Source organism: Apus apus, chromosome 3, assembly GCF_020740795.1.
Source record: "Apus apus isolate bApuApu2 chromosome 3, bApuApu2.pri.cur, whole genome shotgun sequence".
NCBI classification, from domain to species: domain Eukaryota; kingdom Metazoa; phylum Chordata; class Aves; order Apodiformes; family Apodidae; genus Apus; species Apus apus.
In genome coordinates this window covers 70141569-70165092 of record NC_067284.1, presented here as the reverse complement: position 1 = coordinate 70165092, position 23524 = coordinate 70141569, and the positions used below count along the sequence as shown (strand labels likewise).

Below are 23524 nucleotides of genomic sequence, written 5' to 3'. Positions count from 1 at the left end.
GGTCTCTTTAAGGAAGGGTGAAAATAAAAAATACAATCCATTTTAATGCTAAAACTTGAAACATTAATGTGCAGACCTAGCAGCATGGATCTATGTAAATCCTGCCTTCCCCAAGAGAGATGGGGGAATTAGGAGATTAAAATCCTTGCTTTGAACAAACCTGTGAAGTAGCAGCCATTGCTTCCATTCAGAAACCCTTTGATTCTCCTTCTCTGCGAGAAAACACCCAACTTATTTAGGGAAATTACTTCAGATTTCAGTAAGGAAGAGGATTCAGATTATGTCCCATATTCACATAGAAGCTGCCAGTTTTAGGTGCTCCCAAACTAATAACATGCAAAGTTTTTGACAGTAATACCGACCTGCAAAGCTTAGGTGGGCCAATGCACTGGAGACTGCAATGCATTGTAACTTCTAGTATCTTTTTTGTGGACAATGGTTCCTTTTGGCTAGGTTTCAGTTCAATCCTTAGAAGCTTCCTAGTATTCCAATGCAATGACTAATGCCTCATGACTCTGTCTCCCTAACTTTTTTGTCTACTTTCCTCATTTTCATTTCACCTACTTGTGTCTTTACATCTGGGACAGATTAAAAAGCTCATCAATATTCAGTCTCTTGATTATCCAAAACCTACTGTAAAACAGAACGTCAGTGTCAATGCAGAAATTTAGTTTCCTGCAAAAAGGCCCAAGAGTCACACAGTTTGTACACAAAGACACTTTAATGCAAATCAAATATGTTTCGTTCTAAGGTGCTTCACATCTGCAGACACTCAACATTGAGCTTCCCAGTTTTACCATTCCCTTGAGAAATTCTCTTTTAGACTAAATAACGGAATATTAAAAAGACAGCTCTTTAATGCTTCTCTTCTTTATTTAATCAATACTGTATTTCAATACCAACTGTTAAATCTTTATGAGCAACAGGAGCATATTCTGCATATTTGTTGATCACTATATAGTACAACCTCAAAACTCGTATTCAAACCCCATGTATTCCAAAATTAGGTTTCCTCCCTCAACATGCAACATTTGCATAAAAAAGTCCTGACTTACTCAAAAAAATTCCACTGTGCAGTTATATAAATTCAGATCTCTTGACACCCACTCTGGCTTATGAAGACACAGGTTTATATAAAGGACCTTCAAGAGAAAATGAAAAACTGATATTATGTTGCTGAAATTTCCAGAGGATTCTAACACATCCATTACCATAGCAGTACACATATAAAGACACTGTGTCCACTATATTGTACTTTGCAATATAATATTTCTGAAAGACTATAATTGTTCTCTGTGCAAGGCTGTGGCATATTATGCTGTGATTATATCAGAAATTACCATGCATTATTTAATCCTTCATAATTAGGAAAGTACCTGGGTTGAAATCATATTCATTAAAAAAAAATAAAATCTTACTTTTGATCAATAAAAATTGTACATTCTGTAAGCGCAGATTGCATTTCAGCATTTCTACTGCTTGCTTGTTCAGTTTCAATACCCAGTTTCTGATAATATGCTGCAATGTTTGGACTGCAGAAATGAAGGTTATATTTGCCCTTAATCAAAGCTCTGGTTTAAAAGATGTTTTCTTATCAGCAACACATTTCAAGCAGTCTCAAGTATTTTGAAACCTTGTTATTCCATCCTAAAGAACCAAAACTTCCATCACTAAATGCTGGCCTTTAAAAATAATCTGAAAACAAAGTAAAAAATATTTCAAGAGAGCAGAATAGTGATACACTTAAAATCAGCAACATAGACATTTTAAACATTAAAACACTCTTCCTACGTTTTATGTGAGACCTCTAGACACAAAAAGATTGCGCATTTTGCATGGCTTTCTAGCCCTGTATCTTTAGGAGGAAAGGCAGATTTTCAGACATTTCTTATTTAGCTAACAGGAAAATAAATCATATTGTAAATGTAGTGCTGATGCTGCCTAGATTTTCTTGCTCACATCCATGTTAAGTACCAAACTTCTTGTCCTTCCTTCTGAGGTTTATGCTTATACTCAATGTCACTGATGTTGACTGATACATGTCAGCTAGTCTTAAAATAACTATCTTGGGAAGCTTGATAAAAACAGTACTGAGCTTTGATGTGCTGTGGATATACTATTACAGTTTACACAGGAATGTGTCATCTTTGCTCACAGTCAGTGGAAAAATCTTTACCTCAACAGAAAGCATGGAATTGCATGTCATTGTGGAAAGAAGTGCCACAATTTCTACAAAAAATTCAATCTTTATGCCCAAACCCAGCAGGAACACGTCTTCAGCTAATCTTCCATAAACACTTTCAGCTGAAATTCACAGGTAAATCCTGTATCCATCTCTGGAGAACATCTTGCAGGAAAGGTAAGACGGAGAGAGAGCAGATAAAGTCAAAGGTGCGAGACATGGCATGCAGTTTCTCTGTGCACTCTGTGCATTTTAGGGGAGGGGAAGTCTCTGTGAAGCTGCATGCAAAACAGTTTAAAGATGAAGCAGAAGTTACTCCAGCAATTGGTCCCCTCTGTGCCTCACCCACCCCAAGGGTTGGCTACTGCAACCTGTGAAATGACTCTGCCAGACACGGGCACAGCGTTATTTCCAGTATATCCAGATGAAGCACCTCAGCTTGAAGTTGCAAAGGAGGATTTTTCCTTACCTTGGCTATTTGATGCAAAAGATAATGGTATCAGGCAGCTGGCTGCATAACGGAGAGTCATGTTACCACTCTCTCCTCAGAGGGAAAGAAGAAATGACTTCACATCAGACTATTACAGATATTAATACTTTTGTCAAAAGCAGAAACACACAGATTTTACAAAATACTGTCTAGACACTGTAGCACACTGACTAAAAGAAATCATTTGAGTACAAGCTTAATAAGGCAGGGTAAAAAATCTGACACCTTACAGCTAATGACACTTTGAAAATGAGTCTGCTGTGTGTGATATCACTGATGCCTGAGGGAGACAAAGCTCTTTCTGTTCATGTTTTTCATACCTTCAGTCAAACAGATTGCTGAATAATCTTGTTTTCTTTATTTTAATGGGTGAGGAAGCTATTATACAGAAGGTGTTTCCATATGTCATAGTTAATAAAGGCAATTCTTACTAATAAGAATAGGTTGTCTCCACTCAGTTATCTGATGAAAAGCCCTCCTGTTGTGAGCAAAAAGCAGATTCTGTGGCTAGAAGAGACTCCTAGGGCTGCATGCTTCAGTTGATGCTGGAAAGAACTGTAAGCAAATGAATCCCAAGTCTTCTCCAACTGAGTCCCAATCAATGACATTCACTAGGGTGCTCAGGGCACTATAAACACTTCATGTCATAACCTCAACTTTATATCCCACCCTTTACTTGCTGGTGAAGGACAGTGGACAAGACCTGGATCCATCACTCCTGAAAATCATCAGCAAGTCCCTTTCTTTTTTGAAGAAGCATCTGGGTCCCTGTCTCAAGAGCTCAAAATCCTACACAAAGAGTATGACTAGTTATAGAATGAGATCACAGATGCTCTTCCTGGTTGAAACCATAAATCATATGGGGGGGGCTCATCATAATTCTGGGGGGGATCACTTAGAGGTATGAACTACTGATATCTTTGTCTTTCTAACCACAGAGCTGAGCATGTGTCCACAACTGGATAAAAGCCTTACATCTATACTATATTATTATAGCTATCTAGTAAAGACATAGGAAAAAAAAGCCTTGAAGCTCATCTCAGCTTACTGTCATGTATTTAGTGTCTGACTACCTCTTAAAAAGCTATATGGAAACCAAACCTACTGAAGGACACTACTGGCCTCAGATAATCAACATATCCCAACTATGTTTACAAAGCAGTGCTACACATCGGTGGCTCTTAATTTCCAAGTAGGGCAGAGATTGTTCACCTGTAAGTACCTGAGTAGAAAAAAAAGACCTGCCTCTGTTGCCATTCCCACTTTCAAAGGGACTGACAGTTTCCTACAAGTAGTTTCAAAAGGCACATCATCTCTCCATAGTAAGGATCCACCTGTAGCTGTAGCCTTACAATTAGGAAATTCAAAGCATTCTGCAAGACATCTTTTTATCTAGACATTTCCAAATGTAGGAATTATTTTGTGGAGAGACATTTCTAATAGGAAATACTCTACTTCTTCACATTTTCCTGGGAATGGCATTCTGCTGGTATTCACTATTCAGAATAGGCTTCAAGAAATGCAAAAAATACCCAAAGAAAGAGGTGGATGCTTGTAAATATATAAACAACAGGACCAGTTCCTACACATGCAACTAGTCCAGCCGAGTGTTCACTGTCACACATAATGATTTCCAGGATTTCAACCAGGGTTAATATGGCCAGCATTCTGAAAATTGGCCACTAATTATGGGCACTTCCTAATTTGGTCTAAGTTTCAGAACTGCTAAACAACTTATTGTCCTCATTGCAGGGTCTGGATGCTCAGCAGTTCAGAAAATCAGACCTGAAGTGACTCAAGCCAATACTGAAAAATATGAACACCCAAGGTCTGCAGCTGTTTTTGAAAATGCAAGCCCTCCCCCACCCCCCCAGCTAAATCCCACTTTAAAGATACTACAATAGTTTTGAAAGCTGCATATTCTTGTATCAAGCCACTAGAAGGCATAGACAAATGTGGTGGGTGGACTCTGCATCCATACTCCTTCAGGGTAGTCAGTGCAAACAGCCCCTCCCTGACCAGCCAGTGCTGATGACTGGGAATGGAGGGAATAGCAAGACAATCTGGGATAGGCCTGCACAGGGAAACGAGAAGTAGCCCTTGCAGAGATGAGGGAAAACAAGGGCTGCTCTTGGATCCTGCCCAAAACACAGAACCCATCCACAATCTGTCCGTACATTGCTTCTGCCTTGAAGATGTGGAAGGTGCTGTTGTATCTGCATTCACAATTATTCAACATTATTCTGACATGATTATGGTGCTGATTCTGTTATATCTTCAGTGCATGATGGTTCCTGGCTCTGATCGTGCCTGCCTATTGTTCATTAGAGACTTTGTCTTGGCAATGATCGGAGAACAAGGTGTTCTGGAGGCTCTTTTCAGTTGTGATCTGGTGAACTTCTTACGGATTTTTCTGTATGGAGGAAAGGAGAAAAAGAGGGAAAGGAGAGACAATAGAAGAGATCTCAGTCTTTAACAGAAGACTGCTCAAGAGCCAATAACAAACATAAACAAATGCTCTTACCAGACCAGGAAGGCTATTTCATGGAAAAGACACTTGCAGTGAGCCCTGTCCATCAATTGATGATTCACAGTTGTCTCCAACTAGTAACTGATAATTGCTCAGTGAAAAATGAGTTGTCACTAGATTATATTTAGATGGTAACATTTAAGTACAATAAATCCTGGGCTAGAACACTCAAATGAAGAGTCCTCACATGAGATATCAATACAGGAATGAAGGACCACAGAAGAAAGTACGTCATTAGCACTCAAGTGAATGTGTTACCTCTGTAAAAGTGATGGACTGGGAGCAAATTTTATTTGCACTGTATCAATTCTGCAGATAATGGATGACTCGAATCTCTACTACTGCCTTTCAGGTGTAGTAAACTCACTTCAATGTTAGACTTTTAGATGATATATCAAACATATTAACTGCAGGCAACCATGTTGTTTGTATTGTAATCTTATACATCCAAGGATAGTTAATTCTAAAATAAAAAGCTTTCTTATGTTCCGACTGCTCTGTCTCTCTAGTATTATAAATCAATAACCACAATGCTGAGACAGTATCAGAAAAAAACAGAACTGACACATGTCAAGAACCATCATCATTGGCAGAGTCCTGAATATTAGATGTTACTGGAAAATTATGTATTTTCTCAATTCACCCAAGTCCAGAATCCCAGCTTTCCTTTAGGCAGTTTTACACATTACATAAGTTTTGAGCTTATGGATATGAATCAAAGCAATCTTGGGCCTGTAATACTAAATGAAAACAGGCTTCCTAGTTCAAACTTTCCAAGTTTGAAAATGCTACAAACTACTGGGTGGTGATGCATCTACCTGCATCAAGGCTTTGAGATGGTAATTCAAGAAATTATTTGTCCCTTTCATCTTAATGGGCCGTGAACTCTGAAACTGAAAAATGGTGGCATGTAACATTGAAAACACAGCATCATCTTAAATAAATTCTATTGGAATACTAAAATCAGAATTTGCATATTAAATTTCAAACACGTTTAGTTAATGGTTGAGTATTTCCCAGGAATGTAAGCTCCCAGTTGAGTAACTGAGTCACAGAAGAGAGCATAATCTATGACAAAGTAAAAAGCCAAAAATCAAGAGACTATACTGTGCTCTCAGAGGTTAAAGAAAAACACATCTATTTTGGTTCATAAAATTAAAATGTAGAGAGAAGTCTTAATTTTGACTGCCTGAAAGCATGATACCATCAGCAGTTCATGGCCTGGAATACCAAATTAGGATTTAGCATCTTTTAGTATTAAGCACAGCAAAAGAAAAGGAAATTAATAGCCAGAAAGTTAAGTTTTTTGCACAGTCCCACAGAGACACAGACTTACTGTTTGAGTACTTACTTCACATGGTCATCCTAATTTAGGCTTAAAAAAATATTCAACCCATTGATAAGATACCTTCCAGAATGGTAAAATCATAAAAATGTAACATGTAACTAGCAGAAATATTTATTTAAAAATAATAAGACAGCTAGGTCTTTTTAATTAATGTGGATACACAATAGGTGTTACCCACACTGATTATTAATGGAGATCATTCCAGCAAAAGCTTACAGAACTGGATCCCTTCAGATATATTTGCAAAACTTCGTATTTATTTACAGAGTGAAGATGGTCATTAATCATTTGAGAAGCCCATGGCTTACAAAAATGTTAGATAATAGTTTGCCCTTTTGAATTTTTAATATGGCAACTTCATAAACTGCCAAGAAATTCCTAACACTGAAAGAAATTTGCAGCTGACACTAAATGTAAGGAAAATAAAGTATTTGTGATTACAATTTGTGATTACTGTGAAAGGTGAGTAAAGTCAAAAGATGTAGGTATTTTCATTAAAAACTGATTCAAAACTAACATGAAAAAATAATAAAAAGGCAGTCATCAGCATTAAATCAAGCAAACCACAAAAACTTCAGCTCTTCCCTGAGTAGAAACGAAGTAGCTGTCAGAAGAACTAATCTGGTATGCACTTCAATTTAAACAGGACTGTGAACATGCTTCCAGAAATTAACTTGCTGGGATATAGCCTTTCAGAAATAAAGCTGGAAGAATGGAAATTTCCACTGACTTCCTTAAACATATTTAAACAACCATTTCACTAAAAGCCAGAACCGTTCTTTTTACTGCAAAAAAAACCCAAACAAACAAACAAAAAAAACCACAGAGGGTGAAGGGAACTGATTGTGGAGGGAACAGTAAAAGTTTTTGGAGGCATTGATCAGGTTTTATAATGCTTCAGAGTTTTTCTTTAACACTTAACATGCAGGTTGTAATAGTAGCAGATGAAAGGCAGGAAATTCAAAGATAAGGTTGTCAGTTGCCCTTTCACTCAGCACTTCAACATACTCTCTCCTCCCTCCCCCAACAATACAGTGAATTAAGGCCAGAGTCACCTTTAATGTTCAATTTCCTGTCCCTTTTTCAGTTAATACTAGCCATATGTTTTAATTACATAAAGCTCTAATTTGGTGATGGCAAGTAAATGGCTTTAATATCTGTAGCATTGATAACATCCTTTGCAGCTGTTATGAAAGAGTAATTGCCATTTCCCCCTGCTTTTTTCCTTTGACTTTTTTACTAGGGCTTGAAGTACAGACTTAATTTGAAATGTGAATTTAAAAGCATTTTAAAGCCTTTGCATTGTATTTCTAGTCCTCCTGAGACCAAAGGTAGGAGATTGAATCAAACTTTTAATAGGTGATTGGTATATAAAGCCCACTGTGCTCATTTTTATATCAAATGTGATGCACTGCTGCTAATGTAGGAACAGGACAAACCCTTTCATGTCTGTATGACACTTCAAATAGTAACTGCAGTTAAAGGTACATAAGACCCCTGGCACTTATTCAGGGAAATATGGAAATGTGTGTCAGTACTACACACTTATCTTCTCTTTGCAAGTTTCATATGCAGCCTGGCACCTACTGGGTAGAACTAATAGTTAGGCTGTATAAGGTATTTATGTCGTGCCTAAATTTAATCAGGCATACCATTTCAATGAACCAACCCTTTCTCAGTACCTAAGTGAATTCCATGTGGGGAAGTTAAGCACAATCCTATGTACCAGATCTGTTATGCCCAGATTTCTCAGGAATAGGATAGCTGGTAACAAAATTTCTCATTGGAAAAAAGTCAGCTCAAAGATCTCTGCTCTCATTATGCCGTACATTAAAAGAGCAGCACTTTTAAAACTTGAATAAAGAAAGGTAGCCCTCAGTGGATGTTAGTCAAGATTGTGTTTTTCAAGCCTTTTCTTATAGGAGTTAAAGGTGTTAGTTGCTTTAGCTCTGTTGATACTGGGCGTATCTCTCTGCTGCTGCTTCTATATATAAACTGCTGTGCATCACACTTGCATCCTCTGCATTAGACTCAGAATTGTGATGACTCGTGTGACTTCAGTCTGTTCTGCTATAGTAACAGTACCTAAGAAGTAATACTAAACAAATTCAAGTTATGGCAGAAGATTTTAGTGTAAGGGACATTAATTGCATGTAGAGGCCCACTGAAATTTTACCTGATTACAAACCTTGTTTCGAAAGTGAACAGAAAGAAACAAACATCTTCCTAAGAAGAGGAATGGTGTCACACACTTTTGAGATGTCTGTAATTCTTAAATACCAAGGTCCATAAATGCTTTTGATGTTCTCTTTCCACTAAAAATAAACTAAGGACCTAGAACAAACCTAGCTACAGAGTTTTACACTGAAGGGCATAGCATTGTGTTTCATGCTGTACTGAAATTAATTTGGTATTTTGGCCCCAGTCTTTCTGAGACTGATGCCATTTAAGCAACATCCTAATATCCAAAGACCTAATGCTGTGCAAATGTGTTATTACACAACTGCTGCTCACAGCACAAGGAACGTGCACAGGTCAGCAGCAAATTATTCCCTGAACAACCATAGCTGAAATTCCACCTAATCTCAATTGTAAAGAGCAATTTCAATGTGCCAGGTGCACAAAACACTGCCAACCCTGGAAGAAGGTGGAGTTTTAAACACTAAGTACAGCAAGGTGGGATTTTGCATTCTGGCACGAGTTTCATGTGAAACTTGCCATCAGTCTAACCAATGAGACATTCAGAGAGAAAAACTAAACCAAATAATAATAAAAAAAAGAAGTCTGCTAAACAAAGATTTGTGAATTTGTGCTGCTGCTCCAGGGCAATGTAAATTTTGTGCAATGTAAATTTTCAGTGCAAGCTCAAGGCCAGTTAGCAAAAACAACTGTTTAAAAAATAAGCAGCATTCCCTGGGGGTTATTAGACCTAATTATCACTCATTTCTCTGAGGGCTTCTTGTATCCAGAGGTACACTATAACTGTTCAGTGGGTTAAATTACAAGAGGGGGCACTATACTAGGAGACCAATAGGCTTTTTATTAATTTCAACGGGCTTTTAAACAAAGTGGAAGGTCAAAATGTGTGCAATGCTGAGTCTGCTCAAAGAGAATGTGACTGGGATGAAGCTGTAGGCACAGGTCCTTAGAAACCTGACAGGTTACACAGAGACTGAATGGCTCACAGCACTTCCTACATTTCTACCTACATGGAAATGAGAATTTTATTTAACTGTCTATTTGGCTTGCTGCTTTAAATGACCTTTTTTGGTTTTCTTCTTTGTTTTTCTCTCAGCATTCTGAGCCCATATTCCACCAGTTTTAATCTAACCTCAAAATGACAGAAATTAGGACAAACAAATTTGGAAAGCATAAATGGCTTGATATGCCTTTGAAAAATAAGCCCCTTTGTGAACTAGTCATTTATAAAACAAATCAAAAATGTTTTAATAGCAATCGAGCTACCAGAAAACAGTTGCCATGAGCCACTTAGTTGCATTATAAAACTCCTACAGATGGCAGATAGAGTGGTACAACCTTTGTGAAACTAAAGAGGTTTTTCGGTAAACATGCCAACATCATTTAGATGTTTTAAAAGCTTGTCTTATATTTCTCCTCCTAGCAAGGAAATGCTTTCCTTTACTGGTATTTATCTTCCAATCTGGCATCAATATTTATGGCACAAAACTGTTCTCTATGAACAATAATTTATAGACACACCAGTCACAAATTGCAATGTCAGATCTTCCGAAGCAGCTTAATACAGTATTTTAAAGCACTGCACCACCTTGAGGACTTATCTGATGTTTGTGTTTCAGAGAAACACCTTATAGATATTATGTATATATATAAAGCAATAAATAATGAGGGGGTTTGAGTGTTTACCTTATTGGGAGGAAAAATAAGTGTTAAAGCACAGACTTCTACGACTGTGTCACACCTGACCTGTTGCATGGCAAAAGCCACTTTTCTGTCTCTTTCTACCTGCTGTTTGATCTACTTGGATCTAAAAACTTGGAGCAGAAACCATCTCTTTGTGTGCATTTTTAGAGCGCCCAGGACATTAGGAAACTTACTCACTATTGAAAGATTTATACCTAGCTTTACTGCAAACAACTGGTATGTGGTTTTGGAAAAATCACCTCATTCAACAGGTTTTTCCATGTTTTGATTTCCCCTGAAAATGCCATATTTCATTCATATTTTAAAGTGGTTCAGGGTGCTAGAAAAGAAGAAATTAAAGAAGCGCAAAGTCTTATTCTAGGCTTTACCATTCATTTTTCAGTTGAATGCTGGAACTGAGACAAATTTTTAACCCCTAAGAAACATTATAAGTAGATGCTGTCATACAGCAGTCATGACATGCTAAAATTAAATCTTAACAATTAGCAAATAAACTATCTTCTCAGTTCACATGTGAGTTTGGTACTTACCACCAAGAGACTAAAGCTACCTACCTGCAGATGGCTAGGACAAAACAGCAGAAGTCAGCAGCACAGAGGCCATGCCAGACTGACTTCTGGTAGGCAGAGTTGAAAAAAAAAAAAAAACCCTTGATATAGTTGACAGAAATTATGGACACCACAGACCTCACATGGATTAAGTAGTTCAGGACTTGCCCTGCATCTTGAATGGAGCTTTTTTAACTCAGCAGTGATGACACAAAGCTGTGCAGTGTGGTCAACATGCTAGAGGGAATTGAGTCCATCCAGAGGGACCTTGACAGGTTTCAGAGGAGGGCCGTGCCAAAGTCACGAAATTCAGCAGGGACAGATGCAGGTCCTGCACATGGGTCCCGGAAATCCAAGCATAAATATAGGTTGCATGGCGATTGCATTTAGAACAGCTCTGAGGAGAAGGACTTGGGGGTTTTGGTTGATGAAAAGCTCAACATGAGCTGGCAATGTGTGCTTGCAGCCCAGAAAGCCAACCATGTCCTGGGCTGCATCAAAATAAGAGTGGCCAGCAGGTCAAGGGAGGTGATTCTGCCCCTCTACTCTGCTCTCGTGAGACCCCACCCGGAGTGCTGTGTCCAGTTCTGGAGCCCCCAACAGAAGAAGGACACAGAGCTGTTGGAGTGAGTCCAGAGGAGGGCCATAAAGATGATCAGAGGGCTGAAGCACCTCTGCTATGGAGACAGGCTGAGAGAGTTGGCATTAAGGTTCCTGAGAGACCTTATAGCAGCCTTCCAGTACCTGAAAGGGTACAGAAAAGCTGGTGATGGACTTTTTACAAGGGCTTGTAACAAGTGGACAAAGTATAATGAAAGAGGGTAGATTTAGGTTAGACATTAGGAAGAAATTCTTCACTATGAGGGTGGTGAGGCACTGGACCAGGTTGTCCACGGAAGTTGTGGATGCCCCATCCTTTGAAGTGTTCAAGGCCAGATTGGGCAGGACTCTGAGCAACCTGGTCTAGTGGGAGGTGTCCCTGCCCATGGCAGGGGGTTTGGAACCAGTTGATCTTTAAGGTCCCTTCCAACCCAGACCATTCCGTGATTCTATGATACTCTCACCTTACACCCCACACAGCAGTGACTGTGGCAGAGGCACATTCGGAACCCTGATTCTCAGAGAAGGCTTTTCCCTCAAAGAAAAGAGAAAGGCCTGTCTTTGGACTCATGGTGTTTAACCACTGTATCCAGCTTCGTGGAGGGAATTAGAAGTGATAAGACCTAGCAAAGATAGCTCAGAGGAATGGATAAAAAGTAAATTATTAATATTCCTTGAAACAAAACAATGGCTCAGGCTTCAAAGCATTTGTAACCTGAGCTCTGGGACAGCTGCTTTGCACCTTATCTGAAATTCATTAGCCCCTCCTTAGTTACCATCAACTTCAGAGGTTGTAAGGCATGAAGCCTGCTCTATTAACAGAAGAGTCGTTTAACCTCTCCTCCCCATGAATGCATACACAAGATCACTGCAAATTTGTCAACACACATCCTGGGACTCCAAGGAGTCAGAGAGACTCTTACAACTCACAGGCACAAATGCCAGAACATCTCAATACAATTTCTTTATTATTCCTAACTATATGAGCAGGTGTGGGTAAATTCCTACACTACGTAAGTTTATAGTCTAGCAACAGGAATTTTCATTACTAGCTACTCACTATTAGATGAAAATATTACCTACATGGCAGCAAATATTTTTTCCTGAGACAGGCAAAAAACTGGAGAGAAGATGCATCAGAGTGAAACAAAATGTTCCTTTCAGCTACTCCTCAGTTTGCTTACTAATTCACAATTCCAGCATTATCCCAGACTTGAAGATGACAAAAAGGTTCAGAACATACAACTTCTGTCTCTGGTCTGGGGCTATAATCATTATTGCCATTTCCCCAGTAAAACACTGTGTTCAACATTAACAAAAAAAAAATACTGTGTTAACTAAATTTGCTTATCTGAGGCCAAGATAACAGAAAAATGTATACTTCTGTTGCCATTTCCAACTTTTACACACTTTAAACACTCCATCTTAACTATTTTAGTGTTTTATTTATTAGAACTTTTTCAACACAGAACTTTTTTTTAACCACTTTTTATTAGTATTTTTGTTTCTTTTGTTACCTTGTTTGATTACTTCAGGGTAGGTTTCCTCTGAGGTTTTTGGCCTGGACACTGTGTTCACAGCATTACAGCTTATAATATTACAAAAAAAAAAATAAATTGACAATATTTTTTGCTGTATCAATTATGCATATACTTTTCCTGGAATAATATACGAACCAATAGAGTATACTTGGATGAGCTTCTTGGCATTCTGGCTACTTGCTATTAAGCAAGAGCTGAACATCAAAATTAATCATTTTACCAGAAACAGTTGGAAAGCAAAAGTTCCCTCGCAAAACCATCCCTTGGGGCTCTGGTCCACACAATCAATCTGTCAAATAATCAGCACTTACTCTATACACAGAAGCTCAGACACAGAATATGGATTAGAAATCTCTACTGTGGCATCAACAGAGGAAAGCTTTGCCACAGAATAATTTGATGCTAAATTCTGAGGTCAACTTCATTTCAAAGACTGGCCTTTAATTTTTAAATTATTTTTTATATATATATATATATATATTCATGTTACCAAAGGTGTTTTCAAGTTCATTTCTGCTTTTCTCATTTTCAACTTCTCATGTTACTATCTCATAGTGCTTGCTGGACTGCTTAATTAAAATCTGCAAAGCATCCTTAAGAGTAGATAGATATACATCAATATTATTTACGTGCATAGACAAAAAGGTGAAGTTACTCAGAGGTTAAACGATTTCTCTGCTGTCTCACATTAAGCAACAGAGGGGACTTAAGGATTTTAAAGTTCAGATCCGTGCTTTCTGCACTAGAACCACACTTCTATTGAATTTTGTCAGGTAAATAGCTTCTATCCATAGCAAAAGTAAGGAAAACAGCCAGCCACCACTCCTCAGATGTTTGAAGAGAACCAGTTGTTATCTCTGTGATCAGCTTCCGGTCACAATCATGTTCTCTTCAATATTTTACATTAAAAATGCCTATGTAGTTACTTAGCCAAGCTTTTTCACAGAGACCAACTAACATTTTTTTTTTCCACAGCCTTACTTACATTTAAATATGCTAAATAAGTTTAAAAATAAAACTGTCAGAGGAAAATAATACGAAAGAATTATCAAATCCATACACTGACTAGCTCAGAATCAAGTCCTCTATCTGTCCAATACAGGACAACTTACAAATGAAAGTTAGAGGGCAGCTCTGTGTGAATTTTAAGACTGTGGGGATCACTGGCATTATATTTTTTTTAATACATTCACCATAGTAAAGTTTTATCATCTTCTTTGCTATTTAACTTTAACAAGTGTGCTTACACCACAGGACTTACTTAGTTTCTCTATGAGCATTCAGATTATTGCCGTGTATTTCTCTGCCTTCAAATGAAATAATTCTTAATCTGGTGTCCAGCTTCTGCTAATTCCTATTGCTCACATAGCAGAGAAATTGTAAAAATGGTAAAAGATGTCTTAAGACTGATGTTGTACAGTATTTGAGGATTACAGTCATCAATAGATAAGACTTAATGCAATAAACTCCTGTGCTTTAGGAATGGTGAGAGTAGACTAATTTTAGCCCTAAGCTAGAGTTGGTCTATCCGTGCTATAGGTACTAACTATATAATTAATCTTGTTGTCATCCTCTCTTTGATACTTAAATATGCAGAAGTCTATGCTGGTCCGACAAGTTATCATCCTAATTTTTATTTGGTTTATTTCCCGAGGCTTCAAAAGAGAAATTGGCTTCCCATACAAAGATGCTTCTTTATAGAAGAATTTCTTCTTGAATTAACACCAAATTGGTTTTAATTCACACAATAGAAGATGACCAAATATTACAAGATGACATATTCCCACTGGGGATGTGGATTTAGGAAAAAGCTGAGCAGCAAGGTAACAAAAAGCTAAACCCTAAGACCTTCAGTTAACACATCCTGTGAAAGAGGATTAAGTTCAGCTACATCAAATCCTCTGCACAAACACAGAAGACAGCTTCTGAAGGAAAACCTTTTCAAATGGCCAAAGACACTGCAGGGAATTCAAAGTTTGTCAGGAACTGTAAGAAAACAGGTTAAAAGAATCACATGACATTCCAGTTTGACATCTGACACACAAGGTGTGTTACTGACTATGTAATGTACTGCAGCTGACAGAGCACACTCAGCAGGACTCAGTCATGAATCTGAGACTTTGCTGAACTGGGTCTGGAAGGTCTAACAAAGTGAATGAGGTTTATGGGAAAGTTAAGTACTTATACAGGAGCTTCTCCACCAACACCTGTGTTTAAGACAATCCTTAATGCACTTTCCATCACCCTCATGTTTCATTTGAATTCATTTCCCACTCCCCAAAGTTTCTCAAGACAATAAATTTTTATGAAAAAGTCTGATTTCAGAAATTATACTTCCATTCCCAAACATAACATGCTCTGGCTGCTTTCTGAATGCAAAATAACTTTGCCAAAGAAGGTGGAGAAGGAAGCAAGTGGTTGAGTAATACCTGTAAATGTGTCCCTTCTCTTTGGCTGAGTCATAGAAATTAACCACATTCAAGCTCCTACCAAAGATGAAATTGCAAAATATACTTTAGTATCTAAGCCACTATAGAGAGGCAGCATATTTGAATTTCTGCTCACAACAGGGTACGATCAGACAAGATCATTTTACAAGATCTAACAGTGTGACTCTTCAGGCAGCAGTAACTAGGTCATTTCCAACCATCTGTTCGTAGCCCTAGTCTCCTTGCGGTCATTGCCAGAGCTTTGCGCTAATTAATTTTCACCTGCTAATCAGTGGAGACACCTCTAAAACTAACAAATCACCCAGTTTTAGTCAACAGCTTCTGGACTCCTGTGGGTGGCATTTCCCTGAGGTTTTTATTACCGATGAAGGTAAAAAGTTTTCCTTTGAAAACCCTTTTAGGGCTTCTGACCCATTCCACAAACAACAGCCCTGAGAAATAATAAAGTCCTTTCCACCTTTTTCTTCAGGCAAAGAACAGCGAGTACATTGACAATTGCCTCCAAATCTTCAACAAAATACTTAATTTAAAAATATGCCTAAAAGACCTGCTGAGGTCTCTCAGAAGGTCTGTAAGGGAACAAGGAACTGAATCACATTTTCCCAAGCCCTAGGTAAGCATTCCAACCACTGCAAAATCTTTCCCTTCCAATGTAGCTTTAAATACAGTGAGTAGTTTACTACAGCACCACTGAAAATTCATCTTAAATTGTCAGAAGTTTAATACATAGCTCCTAACCAGAATGGCTGCATTTCATTTTTCTGAAGACTGATAAAGGTAAACACAATACCATATGCTCTTCAAACCTATCAGCTCTCTCTAACTAATGGCACAACTTTTATCTATCTTTGGGTTTTGTTATGTACATGTTTTCCATGTATATATTTATTATTCCTTTTGCAAGTTAAAAAAAAGCCTCCCAAAGCATTACAGTCTTCAAATGAGTTACTTTATCTTCATGGAATTATCCTGCATTTAAAAACAAACTTTGGCATTATCACAGCAGTGTTCCTTTGACTTACTAGGTGCTGTAATAGGAGCCTGGGGAAAAAACTCATGTAGATAAATTGTAAGAGAAAATATCTGTAGAAACATGAAAGCTGCTCAATGAGAAACAAATGGCAAGAGATTATGATCTAGTTTCTATACCACTGGTATCTCAGCCAGAGCTCACAGAAGCATGATTTATAAGATCTGAAAGTGCACAGCATTCATGAATAGTCCACACTAAATAAGGTCAAAATAACTGCTCACAGAAACTATTATTCACTCTCATGAGTGTAAAACCACTTGGAACAGCAGCTAGCCAAGTAGGATCGCTCCTGAATTGTAGCAAGGACAGCTCCTCCCCAAATTCCCCACAAGCAGTATTGTCACAGTGAGTGGATATGCTTGTCACCTCACCTGTATGCAGCTGCAGCCAATCAATCAAATATTTGCAATCCTATCAGCAAGGGTTAGACACCATTCTAAGGGATATATTCTATAATCCCTGCTTTTCAAGATTTATGACAACTCTATAACACAGCAGAAGCAAAGGAACTAGAAAATTACATCCTTAGAGCCTGATTTTTGGGTTAGAAGGTAATAGCTGGTGCATTACATTCTCAGGCTTGCAGCTGATGCTTCAAGGGTGCAGCCAAGCATCTTCATGCAGCTCGTTACAGGGCCAGGGTCTAATGGCCACACTGCCATGCAAGTCAGAAATGGAAATGCACCATGCCCTGGATCTAAGTATGGTGAACTTCAAAACCAGGACCCTAATTCAAACCAAATTGCCTCATCTTTATGAAAAGCAGAGGCCACACTTTTGTGTCTATTAAAAAATACTTTTTTTAGTGCACAATTTGTTTTGCATTGTTGGGGTCAACTGAAAAAGAAAGAATAGACATACCTATGAACATTTCTGTGATATGAATTACACATGTGAAGAGGAAGAAGGAGCAGAGCAGTTGGCACTGGAACTGTCACATGCACTGTACATCATACCCCAGGCACTGGCAAATTTGATCCTCCACTTTTCCCTTTTCTCCCAGCAACATGCTCCAAGTGGTGACTCAAACACTCTGCCAGACCTTGTTAAAGCATTGATTAAAACACATGTGGGAGGGAGAACGGTCAAGAGCAGGTCATTCACTGGCTCACCTAAGTTTTCAGTTAGTTTTTAAAGGTACAGGTAGGGGTATACACCACCAAAGCTGTAATGCAGAGAGTGCCTGCAGTGAGTATGCAGGAGCACAGAGGGCTGTGAGCACTGGAATGACTCTCCCCCATGTTTTGAAGAGGAGCAGACCACTGACAGCAAGGCAAGACTCAACGTTTTGGTGAAGTTGGCTGTCAGCCTCATGTTCTCTCCTTTCTCAACATGCAACTTTGTTTTTTAAGTTTTTTGTGTGTGCTATGAGACATGCATTAGTAAAAATGAGTAGTATCAGGTAATTATCAGAGCAACTGTGATGCCCTTATGTAGCACCTCAATGTATCAAGGGAAGCTTTTCCTTTTGGTGACAGAACATGAAGTGAAGAATATGAAAATTGCCTATATAATGCTGCCACAGGAATGCCTCTCAAATAATTTTATCAGCAAAAAGGAGGCAAAGTCTGCTGGTAACAGCTAAAGATCACATTTTAATTTTAGCAGTTGCAGTTAACTCATTCCCAATGGAGTTGCACTTACCGTGAGAAGGTTTCTAACTGCTTCAGCACTGAAAGGAAACAAGCATCGAGTCATTCAACTGCAGTTCTATACGTAAATATGCTTTTTGGCCCATGAAGGGAAAGCATATGGAATCTGCTGCTATAACCCATTCAGCTAAACATTTCCACAAATGTCTTAGCGTGCAAATGCTGAAAAAACAAACAAAAAAAATCATTCCTTTTCCACACAGTGTTTTAGCTGTCCCTATACAAGTATGCTCATGAGCATACATGTGAGTGCTGTCATGGACAGAGCATGTGCATAGGAACGGTATGAACACTGCAAACCTAGAATGAGTAAGAAAAGCTTTAATCAACAGATACATTTCCCTAGAAATCCAACAGCTAATTTTATTCATAGATTATGATTATGCCTTACATAACTCAACAGATATTAAGCTAATACATTACGTTTTTATTAAACTTCTGCAGACCATAATATAAACTGTCCAATTTTTTTGATTATTATTTAACTCCCAGACTGGTGATTCAGTATAAAGAATTTTACACAATAAAGTCATTTCCTGCATTAACCTCTAGCAGGGCCTATAACAGAATCCACATCATTGCTAGTTAATAAAAGAGGAAATAAAAAGCAAAAAGCTTCCTTATAGCAAAGGTGATTTAGTGCAATGTCCTGCATAAAATTCTTTCATAGTTATGAGACTTTTGGTTGATCCCAAAGCAGGAACTTAGTTCTAAGGATAATCCTAGCAGCTAATATCTAAGTGTATTTAAAAGAAATAAGGAGACTCCCTTGGTGATAAAAATAAGGCTCTTCAAAGAGCCATTTTTCAATGAATTGTGTAAACAGATTTGCACTTCAGAATAAAATCTTGAGCAAGTTATTTCACAGTAGGGAATGAGAATTCCATTTTCACTCAAGAAGTGTAAGAACAAAGAAAAAATATTAAATCTAGCAATGATCAACATAAAATTATGATGTAATGTTAAGTCAAGTGCTCTTGAACTGTCACTTGGTTTTCTGCCCAGATTAATCCCTGCCTGTGACTGAGTAGAGGCATGGAAATCCCGAGTGAGCTGGACTCACACAAGAATCAGGAAGGTTTTTCAACTGAGAGTGAAGCTTGTCACTACAGATGAAATTGTACAGCTGCGGACCTATCTATTTATTAGCAAAATTCAATGAGCAACTGAGCATGCTGACAGGTATTCAGGAAGGGACCCTAGATGTATATAGATATAGATAAATCAAGAATTTAATACATTCTTGATGCATTCATGGCACTAATATGTAGGCAGATGCAAACTCATTGTGTCCTTTCACCAGTTCCTTTGGGATTGGAAAGAAGGGAATATAAATGGGAATTATGCTGACATTTTTCCCCAGATGTGCAGACACTGAAACACAACAAGGGAGAAAACTGCATTCAAATAGCTAAAGCCTCAAAAAAGAGCTGAAATGTATGAGGATGCACATTACAACTGATATGAAGTATACACCTGTTCTACTCTGAAGGGCAAATCAGCACCTAAGATATGTTGCACTTCAGATGTAAACTCCAGTCTTTGTTTTCAATGATACATACTGCTGAATTGTGGCCTGAGTGAACTGTAAAGGGTGCTGCCCTAAAATTCTAGGGTACCTCCAAGGGTTACCTTGGAAAGCTTAGGTGATATATAATCTCCACGATTATTTTCACTGCTCTGAAAATTTAGCTCCCTACTCATCCGTTGCTACAAATCGCTGGAATCTGTGAGCAAGTAGATATACAATGGTTAACTTTACAGAAATATGACTGCTGCTTAAATTCAGAGAGGGGAGGGATGACAACAATTTATTTGCAAATGTATTTTAAAATGGAGCTATAGGCATAAATACATTCACTTGATTTATTGATGAATAGTAAAATTTAGAACGCTCATGTGCATCTTTGCCTTACTTAGCAAGAAACAGACTGGCACCTCATTTAGCTTAGCAGCAATAATATTATTATTTTTTCCTCAGATAATATCAACTGACTATTGTAGCATAATTTTTTTTAGCTAAATGTCTGAGAAAATTTACTCTCTACACTCCCTACTTGATGATTTGTAGAAATATGCAGCTTAAAGCTTTATTCACTGCACAAACAGAGAAGGTATTAGGACAGAGAAATTAAAGTTGTTACGGACTGCTGCAAACAAAACATTATGCAGAAAATTATTATTCCTTTTGCAGGCATTAATTACACTGAAAAATATTTGTCCTTTCGCTGCAATTACTATGTGTCTGTCTTACATGTATATTTAATGAACAAAAACACATGATAAAACAGACTGGTTCCCGATGCAGCAGGAAACTAAAGAACTAGTTGTTCCCTTGACTCAAATGGGGGAATTATTTCTGAGTGTTCAGAACATATTTAAACATCTAATGGCTGCAAACTGGCTACTGATCTTTTTTTAATTTTTTGTTTCATTCTATTGCATGACTGGATAAATTGTATTGCTTTTTTGTAGTCTCCTTCCTAGAGATCTCTTCCTATTGCAACTTTATTGCATTCAACTCTGTCATGGCCATGCTCAACTATGTGAACTCCTCTCACAGGAGTGAAATCACAGGAGTTAGCTGTCAGGCACCACTGTCTATTCCCTCTTCCTCTTTCTCACCCTTAAGAGCAGAGAATTTAATTGTTGTCTTGGGTATCAGTGCCTTCCTAGCAGAACCAGGCAGTGCTTTCCACTTCAACCTGTGAAGGCTGGAGGCAACTGGGAGCTGAGAGGAGCACAAGCTACATTCTCCTAAATTATCTTGGAGTAAAGGTGGAGGAGATCAAATGAAAACATTAGAAAAAAGAAAGCACACCTGAGGTAGGAAAGGAATCAATGGGGATGGGATGGGGACAGGAAACAAAAAAAAGAAAGGAAAAAAGAAGGAAAAATAAAGGCAAAGCGGGAACAGATCTCATGCGAAATGGCATTTCAAAGGATAAAAAAGCTCATATCCCCCATTAGTTATAGTTTCAAAGAACCATGTGAGTGATAACACTCCTTGTGTGTTGCTGCCACAGAAGGCAGGTGCATGCATGTGTACTGGCATCAAACCTAGGGGGTTAGCTCCCGTCAGGCTGGGAACAGCTGTGCTGGGAGGCCAGCAGTGGAGCATCCCTGCTGCTCGCACAGCATCGGCTAGAGGGATGCAGCATCACCTTTACAGGCACCTCCTGCTTTGAGAAAGTATCAATGAGGTCTAACTGCCCCATGTTCCCCATATCAGGAGATATCAAATGTTACTCTCCAAACTGTTAATGATTTAGAAAGGAGCGGCAGACGCAGAGTCCTGAGGACTAAGCTCCCTGTTCACCCACAAACATAGGCACAGAGGGGCAGACAGTGCAAGTTCTTCCTTGCTGCTTGGCCTGGATGTGGTGTGTGCAGCCATGGAAATGTGTGTGGGAGGATTTCCTAGGATGGGAACAGACAGAGCTATCACGGATGAGTGATTAGCAAAGGCAGGACCCATCTCATCATGCTTTGATCACCTAGAATTTAAACATCTAGCCTAGGTCAGTTGTCTGAGCTACCTCTGAAATCAGTGGGGACAGACAAACAACTGCTGGTGTCGGACTCAACTCCTGTTTTAACAGCCACTTCTCTATAACAATTTGGGGGGTGGGATGGGTGTGTGTGCAGAAAAGCACAATTCTAAAACTTCAAAAGGTTACCAGTCTCACTTCGAGGGTATAATGACTGGAGATTAGTCTGATACTACTAAGCTCTTTGCATCAAACAATTCTCAAAATAGTGAATGCTTTCAATCTGGGCTAGGTATCCAAAGCCTAAGAGCTCATAATCCTCCTACCACTCTCTCTGAATTGTTGCATTCCTCATACAAAAGAAAAATGAAGTGCCTTATTTAAGTGGTCTTGAAATAATAAATAACCAAATTGTCATGTATGAGCATTTTTACTTCTCTAGCTGAATCCATCATAAACGGGACTAAATATGCACATTTTCCTTGGTTAGCTCTATATTTACATAAGATCTTTCTCTTCCCTCATTATACTATTTCAATTTTTGTTCAACTACCAGCTTTTCTAGTCTTGTAAAAGAATCACATAAGTGAGGAGAAGTCTGATGTTACTTGCCATAATAATCTTAAGGAAGATTTAAAAGGTTTTTACATATTAGGCCTAGCAACCATAGCTTACAAAAATAGACTACAACTTCTTGTCTTAGTCTGAATTAAATCAGGGAATGGTCAGATCTTAATAGGGGAAGAAAATAACAGAGAAGCTTGTAGAAAACTAGTGACTCTTCTGTGATATCAAGCTCTATTGGGAAAAGCAAAAGCTCACTAAATTTTACTAATTAATCCGTAAAGACCAAAAGTATGTGGCTTTTAAAGGAAAATGAATTCCTAGCCTAGAAATGATGCTATCTGCTGTATATTTCCCTATTGTGTGCTACATATTTTTTAAGTTCTGAAAACTTGAGAGTATAAACTAAATTGTGGATGCATTTACATTCAGCTGAATGAGAGGTGTCTTAAATTTAATTGTATATGAACTACAGTTAATAACAATAAAAAAGTTCTAATATTTGCCATAGACTAGTAGCTCTGACTGAGTAAGTCTTACGAGTGAAATACTATCAGTATGCAAGAGATGCAAAGCTGGGTGTATGATTTGATGTAACATTGCTCTTCACTGTAACACAACCTCAAATAATAATGTCAAAAAACTGTTATTCAAATAGTGGGTCAATAACATGTATGCAGTGAAGCATAGTTCCCTGCTTAGATTTCATTTCTCTTACCTGGTCTCTTCTGTAGCTATAAAGAAACCATCATCTGAAGCATCAAGCCAGTTTTGCCTCTGTCTCTTGATGACTGGAATGGTGCTTGTCTTAATGGCACTTGCACTGGCCTGCAAGGCCTTACCATTACTCATATGAACACGGGGAGCAGCATGCTGAAATCACACAAAAAACCAGGAAAAATATTTGCCTGAGAATAAGCATACTTCTGTGCACTAGCTCTCCTGTAAAGGGCAGCCTAAACAGAACACCCTTCTCAAAAACCAGCTAGTCTTCCTCAACCAGTACCTAGGGGTCAGCTCTGTGTGCATTGACATGTTTTAAATACAGAAACCCATTGATGTTAGGAGAGAATTTGCATTTTCTAAGCAAAATCCCAGCATCCCGAGAACAACAACAAGATATGAGTCTTGTTTTTTCATTCATGTATGGCATTAATCTAATTTTTAAAAAAGACATACTTCTCACTTCGTA

At 38.2% G+C, this 23524-nt stretch overlaps 1 protein-coding gene across 5 annotated transcripts in view; it reads right to left on the bottom strand.

The window, feature by feature from the left end:
• Window positions 1–714: 714 nt before the first annotated feature.
• MTA3 (metastasis associated 1 family member 3) overlaps window positions 715–23524 on the bottom strand; it is a 136307-nt gene continuing 113497 nt past the window's right edge. For 2 of the 5 annotated variants that reach the window (XM_051615932.1, XM_051615934.1), the window contains exons 18-19: window positions 23051–23205; window positions 715–5085 (exon numbers count right to left, since the gene is read on the bottom strand). In XM_051615932.1, coding sequence (XP_051471892.1) covers window positions 4950–5085; window positions 23051–23205 — 291 coding nt within the window. In that variant the 3' untranslated portion in view covers window positions 715–4949. Of the gene's footprint in view, window positions 5086–18269; window positions 18298–23050; window positions 23206–23524 lie in introns of all 5 variants that reach the window. The other 3 variants (XM_051615933.1, XM_051615937.1, XM_051615935.1) reach the window with 3 other exon arrangements.